General features: G+C 32.8%; 1 protein-coding gene and 1 pseudogene across 1 annotated transcript; both read left to right on the top strand.

Annotated features, from left to right (window-relative positions):
• Positions 1-973: 973 nt before the first annotated feature.
• Positions 974-5,404, top strand: LOC145566397 (lysine histidine transporter 2-like; annotated as a pseudogene).
• A 1,006-nt stretch (positions 5,405-6,410) lies between these two features.
• Positions 6,411-14,989, top strand: LOC145568683 (lysine histidine transporter 1-like). The gene is made up of 7 exons (XM_081628106.1): positions 6,411-6,557; positions 12,452-12,835; positions 13,607-14,000; positions 14,094-14,199; positions 14,554-14,645; positions 14,722-14,790; positions 14,891-14,989. The coding sequence occupies exons 1-7, from the start codon at positions 6,505-6,507 to the stop codon at positions 14,987-14,989; spliced, it is 1,197 nt and encodes a 398-aa protein (XP_081484232.1). The 5' UTR covers positions 6,411-6,504.
• The last annotated feature ends 884 nt before the right edge of the window (positions 14,990-15,873 follow it).

The raw sequence follows: 15,873 nt of genomic DNA, 5'->3' as shown, positions 1-15,873 counted from the left end.
TAAAAATCCCTGACAACTCAATAACTCTAAATTAAAAGAAAAACATTATTAATTATCACGAAATAAATATATAATCAAATAATTTTGCATAAAAATTAAACATTGTGTCGAACAAAGTACGTAAACAAAATTGGGACGAAGGGTATATCTATGTATGTGTGTATGTAATTATGTATCATTTGGGTACTAATATAACGTTTTCATTTTTTATACGGGGTAGTATAAAACCTCATAGTCCATAAATTTATTTCATTTCATTATTTGTTAAGTCTTTTGCATCAATAATCTTGACATCTTTGACATGAGTATATATTAAAATTATAGCTATTTTGTTTCCTTTAGAAATATACTTGGCAATTCTTTTTTTAGTACATATATAATTCACAATAAAATTTAGTAAAACCGTGCATGGCACGAGACTTAAACTAGTTTTAAATATTTGACAACAACGTTAGTCCTTTACGCATATTAATTAAATAATTAATTAAACCAAATACATAGTATTAGAACCACTTGATGAGGATAAGGTCAAAAGAAAGTTTGTTAATTTCGATATTAGAGAAAATTTCTTACCAAAAAAATAAATATATACTATTAAAAAAAATTAATTAAACAAATTTAACTCACGTAAAATTTACCTTTAGATATCAATTTTGCTGAATTATGCTAACATGTCAGCAATTAGAAAAGCCTAGTCTAAAGTTAATTAGAATTATATCTACAACACTATCCAAAATGTAAATATGGAAATAATTCGACAATCCTATAGAAGTTAAGACAACAATTCTAAGATTGTTAGGACACCCGGCAACTACTTTTAATTTGCTAGAATAAATCTCTATATAATACGCACAAAGTGAACTCTGCTCATAACAATCATATTCATACGACGTAGATTATCAAAAAGTAGAGAGCACAGAGCACTTTCGAAAATCATATTGTATGAAATTTATAAAAGACAATAAAATTAGTCATGGAGGGAGTAGAGAAGAACGAAAACACTAGCTTTGACATAGAAAGTGGCGGAGAAAAGAACCAAAATATGATGGTTGAAAGCAATATTAACATTGGAGAAAAGAAAGAAAACGTCGGAGTTGATAACAATGTTAACAACGGGCCTCCGGTAACCTCGAATGACCGAAAGGGGAAGTGGTGGTACGCTGCCATTCACAATGTTACCGCCATGGTTGGTGCGGGTATTCTCAGTTTACCCTATGCTATGTCTCAACTTGGATGGTATGATTTTCCTTTCCTCTGCCATGTTTATTTTTTTTAATGCATAATTTTATATAATTCTAATTTTGATAATAGAATTGGTAGGATGTACTAGTATGCATGTAACAGTCTTCTTTGTGATTAAAACAGTTTAGTTTTATTAATTAATTTCAACCAAGAAATCAAAAGTGCAGAACAGGATTTTGTATATTGAATTAATTAATTTTGTTTTCAGCTAAATTATTTTCCTTGTATTCGACTAAGAGAAACTCAAATTAAAGTTGATAATTTGGTGTTGACAGTGATGATTTGTATCATACAGTAGTCTACTTTCAATATGAACTAGATAATGCATTATCAATCACAATTATTGTTGCATTACAAATTAAAACGATTAAGTTATTAAATCACTCCTTTGAAACTTATAAAGAGCAATGATTTGGGATTTGTCTCTAGACGATTTTCTTACTCTTTCTCTTTAGAAGATTTTCTTTCTCACCGTATAATGGCGTTTCTTTTTCGCGGTATAATAAAAATGTGAAGATATGTGAGTATGTCTACAATTCAGTACGAACGTATAATATTATGTCTATGACTCATAAGTGGCCCAATAAAATATGTATTAGCAACCTTGTCATTTTGGATACTAATTGATCCATCCGTATTTATTCTTGACAAATTAAATATTGTTATAAATTAGTAATGTAATGAGATTGAATGTCATTATGATAAAGAGCAATTTGATTTGATAGATATTGAATGAATGTTTGTATTTCAGGGGTCCTGGTGTGACAATTTTAGTATTGTCATGGATCGTAACATTATACACACTCTGGCAAATTGTGGAAATGCATGAAATTGTGCCTGGGAAGAGATTTGATAGATATTATGAATTGGGACAACATGCTTTTGGGGAAAAATTGGGATTATGGTTTATAGTCCCACAACAAATTATGGTTCAAGTTGGTTATGATATCTTGTATATGATAATCGGAGGGACTGCTCTTATGAAAGTTTACAACATTCTAGTACTAAATGGAACCCCCATCAAGCGAACCTACTTTATTATGTTCTACGCTTTAATCCAATTTTTTCTATCTAACTTACCAAATTTTAACTCAATCACCGGAATTTCCTTCATTGCGGCTATCATGTCCCTTAGGTGAGTTTCCACACCTCTTAATTGCATTGATCGTGACTTGAGTTTTTTATTTGTCATTATTACTGCAAGTTTTGACTTTTGAATTTTAACATAATACTATTAATGGATTGTGACTTGAGTTCGAATTTTTTTTTTTTTTTTTCAAACGAGAGTTTGAGTTTTGAAATTCTCATTAGCATGTCTTTTTAAAGGAAAACTGTCAACAGTTTATTTATTTATTTTTAATAATTTTGTAATTTTGAAAATACGTATACATATAAGTAAATTTAATTTTAACCAAATATTAATGGATTTCAATTTATCAATTGAATTTTATATGTTTTACTTCAGAATTTTCAATTTATAGATAGTCAAAATGTCTATGTTATTTTAAGAGAGAGTAGCTCTTTTAATTTGTTAAACATTAATTAACATGTTTTACGTTGGATATTGACTAAATATTTTTCATTAAATTCAACTATTCTGTCATCACTTGGATAGCTTCATCCATAAAAGGAGTGCAATTGGATACAAGTTATTCAAGTAGGTATAGCACTGATGCAGCTCAAATCTTTGGATTTCTGAGCGGGTTGAGAACAATTGCATTTGCCTTTTCTGGACATAATGTTATATTGGAGATTCAAGCTACGCTTCCTTCTACTCCAGAAAAACCTTCCAAATTATCCATGTGGAAAGGCTCATTAGCTGCCTATATAATGGTGATGCTATGTTATTTTCCAGTAGCTTTTGTTGGTTATCTTGTATTTGGAAGAGTGGTGGAAGACAATATAATGATATCACTCGACAAACCTGATTGGCTCATTGCTATTGCCAATATCTTTGTTGTTATACACGTTATTGGGAGTTATCAGGTGTTTTAAAATATAAATTACTTTATTATTATGTTTTTCAAGTCGTTCATTAAAAAAAAAAAAAAACCTAATAAATTTCTGTTATTAGGTTTACGCAATGCCAATGTTCGACATGCTTGAATCTTGTATAGCACAAAAAATGCGACGCAAACTAAGTAACATGTTTCTCCTAGTAACTCGTTCTATCTATGTGGGTACGTTGTTTTGTTGTATTACTAGGTTAGAACCCGTGCGATACACAGTTTATATAAAACCTATTTTTAATTTGTACATTTTAATAATAAATTGCTATTATACATGAATATAAATAAGAATTACATACATTTTGTAATTTAAAATCTTTTATTTTCATCAAAATTATGATATAGTATCTGTTCGACGTTGTCTAATTCATAGTTCAATGTAGGAGGCTATTTATTAGTGTGCTATTTAAAATTATTTCAATTTCCTACGATAAATTGATAGATATTAGTTGTAAGGTAAAAGTTTCTAATATTTAAATTTCAAAATTGTTAAATTGAATAGCTCTACAAAAAAAAAATAAAAAAAAAATGACATTATCATTGCATTTAGGAGGGAATTTTTTTATTAAGAGAGCGACATGTGGGCAGTAGTGACGTCATCATCTTCTGTTTTAGTAATAGTTAATAGATTTTCTTTTCATATATTCATTTTATCAAGTAGGTAATGCTTGTAAAAATAAAAAAAAAATACAAATGAAAACCACCAAATAATTATAAATCATATTCATTTTAAGAAAAATTAACTTTTATATTAATGTCAATTTTTAAGATGGAATACGTTTACATTATAATTTATTGGAGTACATTAACAATAATAAAATTATTATATGATACTTTTTGCAGGAATTACTATGTTTGTGGGAATAGCATTTCCATTTTTTGGTTCTCTTCTTAGCGTTTTAGGTGGAATAGTATTTGCACCCACTTCCTATTATGTAAGTTTATATTTTCATATCTTTCATCACACACATATATATATATATATATATATATATATATATATATATATATATATATACACACACAAAAATTTATTAAAATCCGGTTTACAATATCATTATTGTAAATCAGCTTCTTTGAACTCGCACGTGAGCACCTTCTTCCTATCTTTTTCATTTTCTAGATCCTCATCTTCTTTGAGTGCTTTCTTCTTTCACTTTCTCTCTCCACTCTTACTTCCTCTTCTCTTCTTTTTTGCTGCAGTTCATTTCCTTCCATGATTTATCTCTATTGATTTTGAGATTCAAAAGTTTTTGCCTTTTTTATTTATTGATTTTTGTTATTTAATGGAATTTCGCAGTTAATAAGCTTGAAGTGCACAGTCGTCGTCATCGTCATCGTCGTCGCTTTGCTCGATGAGATGGTCGGAAATGGTGGAATCGGCGATGGTTTCAGCGCTATCAGCTTTGCTAGCGGAGAGAGAATTTGAAGGTTTGTTAATGGTGGAAATGTTTAGTTTTGAGGAGAGATAAAAATACGGGATGAAAGTAGAGCCATTGGGTTAACTTTTGCATTTTGTGTTTATTTTATTTATTTTGATACTCTGTTTTTGTGAAAAAAAAAGGGTCACTTTTGTGAAAAAAAAAGTCACTTTTGTGAAAAAAAGGATCAGTTTTGTGAAAATATGGGTCACTTTTGTAATAAAAAGGGTCACTTTTGTAAAGAAAAAGGATCACTTTTTACAAAAATATTCGATGTACAATAAAATTATTGTAAACCGAGGGCATGCAATATATATATATATATATATATATATATATATATATATATATATATATATATATATATATATATATATATATATATATATATATATATATATATATATATTAATTTGTCTGATATTATATTTTACTAATACATTGTATATGTCTTACCGTTACCTTGCATAATGTGGCTGATAATTTGCAAACCCAAAAGATACAGCTTATCTTGGTTTTGCAATTGCGTAAGTTTTTAACTTCAAATTTCATTAAATTAATCATTTTTTTTTTTTACTTTATGTTCCTAGTTTTATACAACTACTTATTCTAATTTTTAATTTTTTTTTACATTGCAGTTCTGTATTATATTTGGCGCATCACTGACGGTCTTAGCCCCCATTGGAGCTACAAGAGATATCATAATGCAAGCTTTATAAATTTTTTTCTTAATCAATTCTAGATTTTAGTTAGGGATAATAGGACGTTATAAAATTTCAATCCTACTGATTTTTTTAGGGATTATCTATGTTTAGGAAATAATGATACATTACTTTATTTTGTAATACGTGTATTGTGTTCGATAAACAATTAATGAATGATAGTTTTTTTCAGAATTTTTTATTCACCATTTTTTATTTCAGAATTTTTTTTTATTCACTTTTTTCCAAAAATTATTTATTCACAATCAAATAATTTTGTTTTAATAAGAGTAAGGGATACCTCAAGTGGTTAAAACTTCCCTTTCGAATCTAGGAGGTACTGAGATAGATTTACACCCCCGCCCTTTGGCTCTCTAAACACCAAAAAAAAAGAAAAAAAATTATTTTAATTATATCTCTATTATAATAAATTTTTATTTAATCTTTAAAAATAGTTGAACTTAAAGCACCATTACTTACTTATAGTTCTCAAATTATCAAACAAATAAATCCCGCTATCCAGATTTTTTTTATTTAACCTTACTAAAAATGTGTGTAAAGGCAAGTTAAATTTTTATTTGCGGACAAAAGCAGTACTTTTTTTTTTTTTTTTTTGAATGGACAAAAGCAGTACTATACTGTAGTAACAACATACTAAATATGGAGTACTTTGATTTATTCAGCTTAGATAACCTTGTGTTTTTTTATAAAAAAAAAAATTATTTTTATATAATAATCAAAAAATTGTTTCGACCTCAAATTGTTAGATGAAGGAAACTCCAAACAAAATATTAGTTAGAAGACACCTCAATAAACCTGTTTTAAAAACAGAAAAGTTTAACAAAGTTAGTTATTAATAAACACACGTCTTAGCACTGGCTAAAATCCATATATATATAAACTCAAAAATAGATTAAAATTGTAAAAAAAATAATTAATGCGTGACATTTGAAACAAATAAGTAGATGCAGCAAGAATTAAGGATCTATAATATTAACATAAACAACGTCAATAATGGTGGTTAATGATAGGGAAAACGCAGAACATGATAACAATATCAACGATTGGCTTCCGATAACGTCGAATCGGACGGCAAAATGGTGGTATTCCGCTATCCACAATATTACTTGTATGGTTGGTGCTGGTATTCTAGGACTTCCTTATGCCATGTCTCAACTTGGATGGTACTTTTTTTGTTTCCAATCACCATTTTATGTTCGATTGCTAGGTATTTTACATTTGCGTGTATATAAATCTAGCTTCAATTCATTTATGCTTTGAAAAATCACCTTTCAATTATATGATCACATTTATTACTAGTGATTTCTATGTTTTTTACGGGTGGTTTTAATTAAACAAAAAAGAGTGGGCAAATCAATTTTAGGTGATTTTAGTGGTGGTTATTTACAATTTTATCTAAAACTAATCTAATGATCAAATAGACAATTAATTAATTAAAAGTATGCCATGATAAATTCTTACAAGAAGACGAAACTGTTATTTTTGGATATGTATTGTTCTAAAGATTTGAGTTGTTTGTCCTACAACTCATGATCAGGCGATCTAAAGTGGTGGATCATGATATAGGTGATATTAGTTACATTTCAGTTTTGGCGGGAATTTCTTTTATTTCTTATTTTTTGTCGTTTTGCAGTTTGTTATGTGAGGGAATCTTTCTATTTTAAGCTTGTAGCTGTAATGAGTTTGTTAATTGCTACTTAAGGCAATTATTAGCTGTAATTGTATCAGGAAGAAATCAATTACAATCCTTATCCTATCTCTCTCTCTCTATCTCTCCTTCTCTCTCTAGATTCTCTGTATCTTCTTCTCATTCTGTTCTTCTTCTGTAATTCCCATCTTATTCTCTCTTTTCTGGAAATTTCATCACCCTTAGACATTTATCCTTATCAGTGGTATCAGAGCAACCCGCTGCTCTTACTCCATTCTGGCACCTACCTTGACAACTCGGGTAACTAAGATGGAAGCTCAGCTTGCTGCATTGGAGAAATGGTTTGCTGCAGTAGAAACTCAGTCTGCTGCTGCTACTCAGCAGTACCAAGAGATCATGTCAATGATGCAGAAGCTCCAGGACAGCATGGCAGCTAATCATGACAACAGATTCTCTACTTCTGATGATCGTGCTAAGTCACCTAAATTGGGGTATACACCTAAACTTGATTTCCCTAAGTTTGATGGTAGTAATCCTAGAATTTGGATTAAAAAATGTTGTAAGTATTTCGTGTTGTGCAAAATACCTGATGATCAGAAAGTTGATCTAGCTTCATTGAATATGGTTGATAAGGCAGAGAACTGGGTATCTAGCTATTTGGCTAACCGTGCTGTGGTAGATTAGAATGATTTTGTTATTGATGTGTCTAGTAGATTTAAGGATGAAAAGGGTTTAAATGTGGTAGAAGAGTTTAATAAGTTGCAACAGACTGACAGCATTGAATCATATGTTGATGAATTCGAAAATTTGAGATCTATTATGCTGCAGAATAGCTATGTTTTGCCTGAAAAATATGTGTTAGATAGTTTCATTGGGGGGTTGAAACCTAGTCTAAGACCCTTTGTAAGGGCGTTTAAACCCCAGAATATTGCTGCTGCAATTGAATATGTCCGTTTACAAGATGAAACCATTAATCTCACCACCCAGAAAACACACAGACCACCCTTACTCCACAAAACAAACTCAGCCCCTTCTTTCACCCAAAATCTACCACCCTTGTTTCCTACCCCACCTTTGAAACCTTCCCAACCACATAAACTAGCTACTAAACCTTTTCAAGCTCACAAATATGTTCCTGCAAATGTTAGAGCTGAGAAAATTGCAAAAGGTCTATGTTATTTTTGTGATGCACCTTATGATAGAAATCATAAGTGCCCATTCAAGGAGCCACAGCTATTTACAGTTGAGGTTCCGGGGTTGGATGAGGTTGATGCAGCAGTGGTTGAGCTGGAGGATCAGATGGATGTGCTCACTTTGGACCCTAGGATATCTTGGTGTGCTTTATCAGGCAGCCAGAATTATAACACTATGAGAATTCAGGCAACTGTAGGTAATACCATTTTGCATACTCTGGTGGATTCTGGCAGTACAAATAATTTCTTGGATGTGCACTTGGCTAAGCAGTTAGGGTGTAAGATAGAACAAATTTCAGGTCAATCTATCTTGGTTGCAGATGGAAATCACTTGCTGTGTCAGTCAGTCTGCAAGGATTTTACATGGAAAATAGGGAAACATTCTTTCACCTCAGATGTCATGCTCATTCCTTTGGGCAGTTGTGACATGGTTCTGGGAGTTCAATGGCTGAGCACTCTGGGGTCCATTTCTTGGGATTTCAAACATTTGATTATGAGATTTGAGACTGCCCAAGGTCAAATGGAAATTAAAGGATTGTCTGCTCAGAAGCTTAAGGTGGTTAAGGAGGGTCCAGCACTTAAAATGATGACTGGTGTTGTTCATATTTGTATGTTACAGGTCACTGATTTGGGTTTCTCACCCATTCCTTCCTGTTTGATACAACTGACAGAAAATGAGCAAGAGTTTGAGGAGTTACAGGCACTCAAGGAGAAGTTTGCTGTAATCTTTGAGGAACCAACTGGATTACCTCCAAGCAGGGGCATCTTTGATCACAGAATCACTCTTGAGGGGGGCAGCACAGCAGTGAATATCAGGCCTTATAGATATCCACTCAAGCAAAAGGATATCATTGAGCAATTGGTTCAGGAAATGTTAGATAGGGGCATAGTCCAGAATAGTACTAGCCCTTTTGCTTTTCCAGTTGTTTTGGTGGGCAAGAAAGATGGTTCTTGGAGGTTATGTGTGGACTACAGGGAGCTGAACAAGAAGACTTTAAAGAACAAGTTCCCTATACTTGTCTTGGAAGAGCTTATAGATGAACTTGCAGGGGCAACTGTGTTCAGTAAGCTTGATTTGAGAGCTGGATACCATCAACTCAGAATTCATCCAAATGATGTGTTCAAGACAGCATTTAAAACTCATCAAGGGCATTATGAATTCTTAGTCATGCCCTTTGGGTTGACTAATGCTCCTTCCTCTTTCCAAAGTTGGATGAATGCTGTTTTTCAGCCTCTTTTAAGGAAGTGTGTGCTGGTCTTTTTTGATGACATATTAATTTACAGCAAGTCTTTAGATGATCACTGGAAACACCTTGCTGCAGTTTTTTCTATCATGGCTCAACATTCTCTTTATGTTAAGTTGAGTAAGTGTTCTTTTGTTACTAGGAAGGTGGAATACTTGGGACATTTTATCTCTGGAAAAGGGGTAGAAACTGACCCTAATAAAATCAGTGCAGTGAGTTCTTGTCCTTGTCCTGTTTCTGTCAAGGATCTCAGAGGTTTTCTTGGGTTGGCAGGCTATTATAGAAAGTTTGTTAAGGGATATGCTTTTATTAGCAAACCCCTCACCAATCTCCTTAAAAAGGGAGCATTTGAGTGGAATGATGCTGCTCAAAGTGCATTTGAACAGCTGAAATCTGCTCTGGCGAGTGCACCAGTTTTAGCTCTCCCAGATTTTTCAAAAAAATTTGTAGTGGAGACTGATGCTTCTAAGACTTGAATTGGAGCAGTTTTGATGCAGGATGAGCACCCTATTGCATTTATTAGTAGAGCTTTGGGTCCTAAATGGCAAAAACTGTCAGTCTATGAGAAAAAGCTACTTGCCATGGTGTTTGCAGTACAAAAATGGGAACAATATCTTTTAGGATCCCATTTTGTAGTAAGAACTGATCAAAAAAGCTTGAAATGGCTTTTGCAACAAAAAATTTCAACTCCCTTTCAGCAGTTCTGGTTGTCTAAGTTAATGGGATTTAACTATGAGATACAATACAAGTCTGGCAAGGAAAATACAGCAGCTGATGCCTTGTCTAGAGTTAATGGTTCTGAGATTCTGTTAATGGCTCTTACTGTGATTGAATCAAATTTAGCTCAGCAAATTAGAGCTAGTTATGCACTTGATGATAATACTGCTGCTATTGTTCACAAGTTGAACAACAATGAGGTGGTTCAAGGTTTCAGTCTGCAGGATGGAATTTTGAGGAGACATGGTAGAATTGTGGTGGGTCCAGATGATAATTTGAGAAAGAAATTGATCAATTGGCAGCATGCTTCTTTGGAAGCTGGTCACTCAGGGATGGATCATACAGAAAAAAGGATGCAAGGCATCTTTTATTGGAGAGGGATGATGAAAGAGGTGAGCCAATTTGTAAGGAAATGTGTTGTATGTCAGGCTTCTAAGTATGATACCTCTGCTAAACCTGGTGCTTTACAACCCTTGCTTATCCCTGAGAATGTTTGGACTGACATTTCTATGGACTTTATCTCTGGCTTACCTCTATCTATGGGCAAAAATGTTATTTTTGTGGTTGTGGATAGACTGAGTAAATATGCTCACTTTATGGCTTTAAAGCATCTTTACACTGCTATTGAGGTGGCTTAGGTTTATTTAGACTATGTCTTCAAATTGCATGGATGGCCAAGAAGCATAGTGAGTGACAGGGACCCTATATTTCTTAGCCAATTTTGGAAAGGTTTGTTCTCTTTGCATGGTGTAGAATTTCTTCTGTCAACTGCCTATCATCCTGAGACTGATGGCCAGACAGAGGTGGTCAATAGATGCTTAGAAGCTTATTTAAGGTGTGTCACCAGTGACAGACCCAATGATTGGTGTAAGTACCTTCCTTTGGCAGAGTGGTGGTACAACACTCACTTTTAAAGTGCTACTCAAATGACTCCTTATGAAGTGGTTTACAACCAGGCACCACCGCTTCATCTTCCTTATTTGCCAGGGGAATCAAGTAATGCAATTGTAGACAGGAGTATGCAAAAGAGAGAAGAAATGCTGGCTGTATTGAAAACAAACTTAGCTAAAGCTCAACAAAGAATGAAGGCACAGGCTGACAAGAAAAGATCTGAAAGAAGTTTTGATGTAGGGGATTGGGTTTGGTTGAAATTACAGCATTACAGGCAACAGTCAGTTCAGTACAGAGCCAACAGCAAGTTAGCTGCTCGTTACTTTGGTCCTTTTCAAGTTACTGCTTGCATTGGTAAAGTAGCATACAAACTGAAATTGCCAAGTTCTGCCAAAATTCATGATACTTTTCATGTATCTCAGCTGAAAAATTTTTCTGGCAATTTACCTATTGTGGCTATTATTCCTCCCTTGGATGAAGTTCCAGCTCTGCAGCATCTCATTCCTTTGGCAATTCTGGATCAACATGTGAAGCATGTTGCAGGACAAAATGAGAAGCAATTGTTGGTTCAATGGCAAGACAAGCCTGCTCATGAAACTTCTTGGGTTTCTGCTGCTGATTTTGTTGCTCAGTATCCTGGTTTTGCTCAGAATATGACTTGAGGGCAGGTCAGTTTTTAAAGGGGGAGGGTATGATATAGGTGATATTAGTTACATTTCAGTTTTGGCGGGAATTTCTGTTATTTCTTATTTTTTGTCGTTTTGCAGTTTGTTATATGAGGGAATCTTTCTGTTTTAAGCTTGTGGCTGTAATGAGTTTGTTAATTGCTACTTAAGGCAATTATTAGCTGTAATTGTATCAGGAAGAAATCAATTACAATCCTTATCTTATCTCTCTCTCTCTCTATCTCTCCTTCTCTCTCTAGATTCCCTGTATCTTCTTCTCATTATGTTCTTCTTCTGTAATTCCCATCTTATTCTCTCTTTTCTGGAAATTTCATCACCCTTAGACATTCATCCTTATCAGATCATCTCATGTTCCCCTAGTGGCCTGGTGCGATCTGTAAGTCCAAAAATTAGAATGCATACATGATTATATTTCGTTACACTTTAACTTTGTGAAAGGGAAAATTTGCTTTATTCTTTTAAAATTTAATTAGAAAAAAACGAAAAAAAAAACAAAGCTAGTAAATTAAACATCCTATTTTTGTTTTTGCCTTACACCTAAACTTTTGAAAATCGAAATTTTAGAATTAATTAAGATGGCATGATAATAAGACACCTGAATATTTAATTTAATGATCTTATTAGTGAAATATGAAGATTGACGAACAAAACATGGATGATTATTGTTATGTGTTTCAGGGGTCCGGGTGTGACAATATTAGTATTGTCATGGATGGTAACGTTATATACATTATGGCAAATGGTGGAAATGCATGAAATAGTATCGGGAAAGAGGTTTGATAGGTATCATGAGTTAGGACAATACGCATTCGGAGACAAGGTAGGGCTTTGGCTTGTGGTGCCTCAACAAGTGATTGTTCAAGCAGGTTGTGACGTCATCTACATGGTAACAGCAGGAAGGTCACTCATGAAGTTCTACAACATCAGTTGTCCTGACTGCAAACCCATCAAGCTCACATACTTCATCATGATGTTTGCTGTCGTTCAATTCTTCTTGTCTAACCTACCTAACTTCAACTCCATCGCCGGTGTTTCCTTTGCTGCTGCTATTATGTCCCTTAGGTAAATTGTCTATTCATGTTATTTATGTAATTGAAGGTTTAATGATGACATTTATAGGCTCATGGTAAAAAAAAATTAAAAATAATAATAATAATTAGAGGCATAATTTGTACTCCTCCCAAAATAATTGACATGTTTTGGCCAAGAACTCATGTCTATGCATAAATTTGAACATTTACATTATGAAATATATTATACTAATATTTATTATTTAACAAAAATTAACCTAATAACATAGTATTTGAGGTTAATTTTAGATTAGTTTGCAATGGTGTATAAAAATACAGTCTAAATTAATAAATGAATAGTTCAAAAGGTCAAACAATTATGCCAATTTTTTATTATGATTATTATTTAATTTTCAAGGATTCATTTCAAAAAGGTGGATCCAAAAATTTCAAAAATCAATAAGATTATTGCTGATATTGCCAAGGCAAAAAAAAACCATTTCTTGGAAGTGACTTTTAGATTCTCAAATATTACGAATAGCGGGTAGATAATTTGCCTTGGAAGTAACTTTTTTCCTTGACAATATCAACACCTTTAATTAACATTACAATATCTAATTACGGAGTACTTTTTTTTTTAAAATTGTAAATTGGGTATTTTGGATATGCTGATCATATTATTGGGAACTACTATGTAAATAAAGCTTTATTCACCCTTTAAAAGAAAGACTTGTTTTTATACCTTATTAGGGGCCATATAAGATGCATCATAAGTTAAACTTAGTTTTTAATTTTTATGAACATGATTTAACGTACATTTCAGTTATTCTGCCATTGCTTGGGTAGCTTCAGCTCTAAGAGGAGTACAACCAGACACGGATTATGGTAGCAGGTTTCACTCGAGTGCAGGGAATATATTTGGTTTTTTAAGTGGATTAGGAACAGTAGCATTTGCATTTTCAGGACATAGTGTTGTTTTGGAGATTCAAGCAACTATCCCTTCAACTTCAGAGATTCCATCAAAAATACCGATGTGGAAAGGATCTCTTCTTGCTTATATAGTTGTGGCTCTATGTTATTTTCCAATTGCTTTTGTTGGTTACCTTGTGTTTGGTAACAAAGTTGAAGATAACATCCTCATCTCGCTTGAGAAGCCAGGTTGGCTTATCGCGGCTGCCAATATATTTGTTGTTATTCATGTAATCGGTAGTTATCAGGTACAAAATTCGAAACTTTGGTTTTTATTGTTAGCATGTCTTATATTTGAGAATCATTTCATTCTTCTTACAATAGTTTACACCTATTTGCAGGTATTTGCAATGCCAATATTTGACATGCTCGAGTCATTTCTTGTGCTGAAGATGAAGTGTAAACCTACTAGCACACTTCGCATTCTAACTCGCTCTTCATTTGTTGGTATGTAGTATATTTATACCCACTTTCAAAATTTCCACCCAATATGTATATATTTTTTCAACTGGAAACGATAGTCACATTCTTGGTAATTAAAATACACAATCATTGTACAAGAGTACTTCTTGATCTTACAAAGAAGGCCTTCTAAATGATAATTGGATCAAGTTAATATTTTATTCATTGCTTACTGTCCAGATATCTAGAAATTTAATCATAAATATATACTTGTATTAGAAAACATGATTTAAAAGACAAAATGGAGTACTTTCACTACTATGTCCTATTAATTCATGACAAAATAAGTATATAAAACATTAGAGTTGTTTATAATAGTTTTTATACTCTTTCATGCAGCGGTTACTATGTTCATTGGGATAATATTTCCATTCTTTGGCTCGCTTCTAAGTGTGTTAGGAGGAATAGCTTTTGCACCCACTTCATATTATGTGAGTCTCTATCTATACCATATAGTAATGCTATAAAATTTGCGAAGTTGATCACATCATTTCACTTGACTTGCAGCTTCCTTGTATTATATGGCTAATAATATGCAAACCCAAGCGATACAGTTTATCCTGGTTTTGTAATTGGGTTAGTTCTCAACTCCAAGTTCTATCATATCTTTATACAACTACGGAGTACTTGTTTATATTTTCAATTAAGTCCTATACTTTATCCTTTGTTATTACAGTTCTGCATCGTTTTCGGCGTGTCGTTGACAATATTATCTCCCATTGGAGCTGTAAGGGATATCATAGTTCAATTCAAAACCTATAGATTCTTCTCTTAAGCCTTAACCACTTCTCTGTTTGGATCCGGCTACTTTTTTTTAGCGGATCATCTTGTGGTTAATATGTAATGATGCGCTAATGTTTAACTTGGCGTAGCTATGTAGGCAAAATGGTTTATAGGCAACTTGATGTGTAACGGCAAATTCTTGTAGTACTAATTTAATCGCCTCTCCCCAAGGTTTCACATTACAAGGGCGGTTTGTTTTTTAAATGTTTGTTATCATACCATGATTTGATGGCTATTAATGTTAAAAGGTTAGTTTAACATAAGCATTGATTGTAGAAGTAATGTCAAAGTGTCAAAACGACCCAACTCGATCCAATCCGAAAGTAATTCAATCTAAATTTCGACTTGTTTGTGTAGGCACAACAATAACTTAACATGAGTCAAATTCGAACTAGATTTATTTCGACCCGACTCAATCAAATTCGACTTAATTACCCAGATTGACACCGATATATTTCTATCTCTATCACTATTAATCACCAGTAATATTTACAAGAGCTTGTAATTTTGTACTCATTGAGCAATCTAATTTAAAGTGTGGGTTAGGAAGGGTGAAGCGGGCAGCTTCTTCGTGTCCTTAGGGGCTGCCTCAGAGCCTCTAAATTTGGGGTTTTATGGACCTTCAAGCATGCCAATGATTTAATAATAATATGGTTTTTTACGTAGTATTTGAAACTTTCTTATATGGCACAGTAGATCAAATTTGTGAAGCTAATATCGTTTAATCATATTCAAATTTTACCACTCTAAAAGTCTAAATTTTTTTATCTAAGAAAGATCATACAATCTAACAAACATTAACATCTAGGTTCATCACAAAACAAAATAAATAATTTAAAGACAGAGGTATTAAAAACTGACCCGACCCAATTGAAC

Source organism: Chenopodium album, chromosome 11 (assembly GCF_948465745.1).
Source record: "Chenopodium album chromosome 11, dcCheAlbu1.1, whole genome shotgun sequence".
Classification (NCBI taxonomy): domain Eukaryota; kingdom Viridiplantae; phylum Streptophyta; class Magnoliopsida; order Caryophyllales; family Amaranthaceae; genus Chenopodium; species Chenopodium album.
The sequence above is the reverse complement of the archived record's forward strand: the minus strand, read 5'-3'. Positions and strand labels throughout refer to the sequence as shown.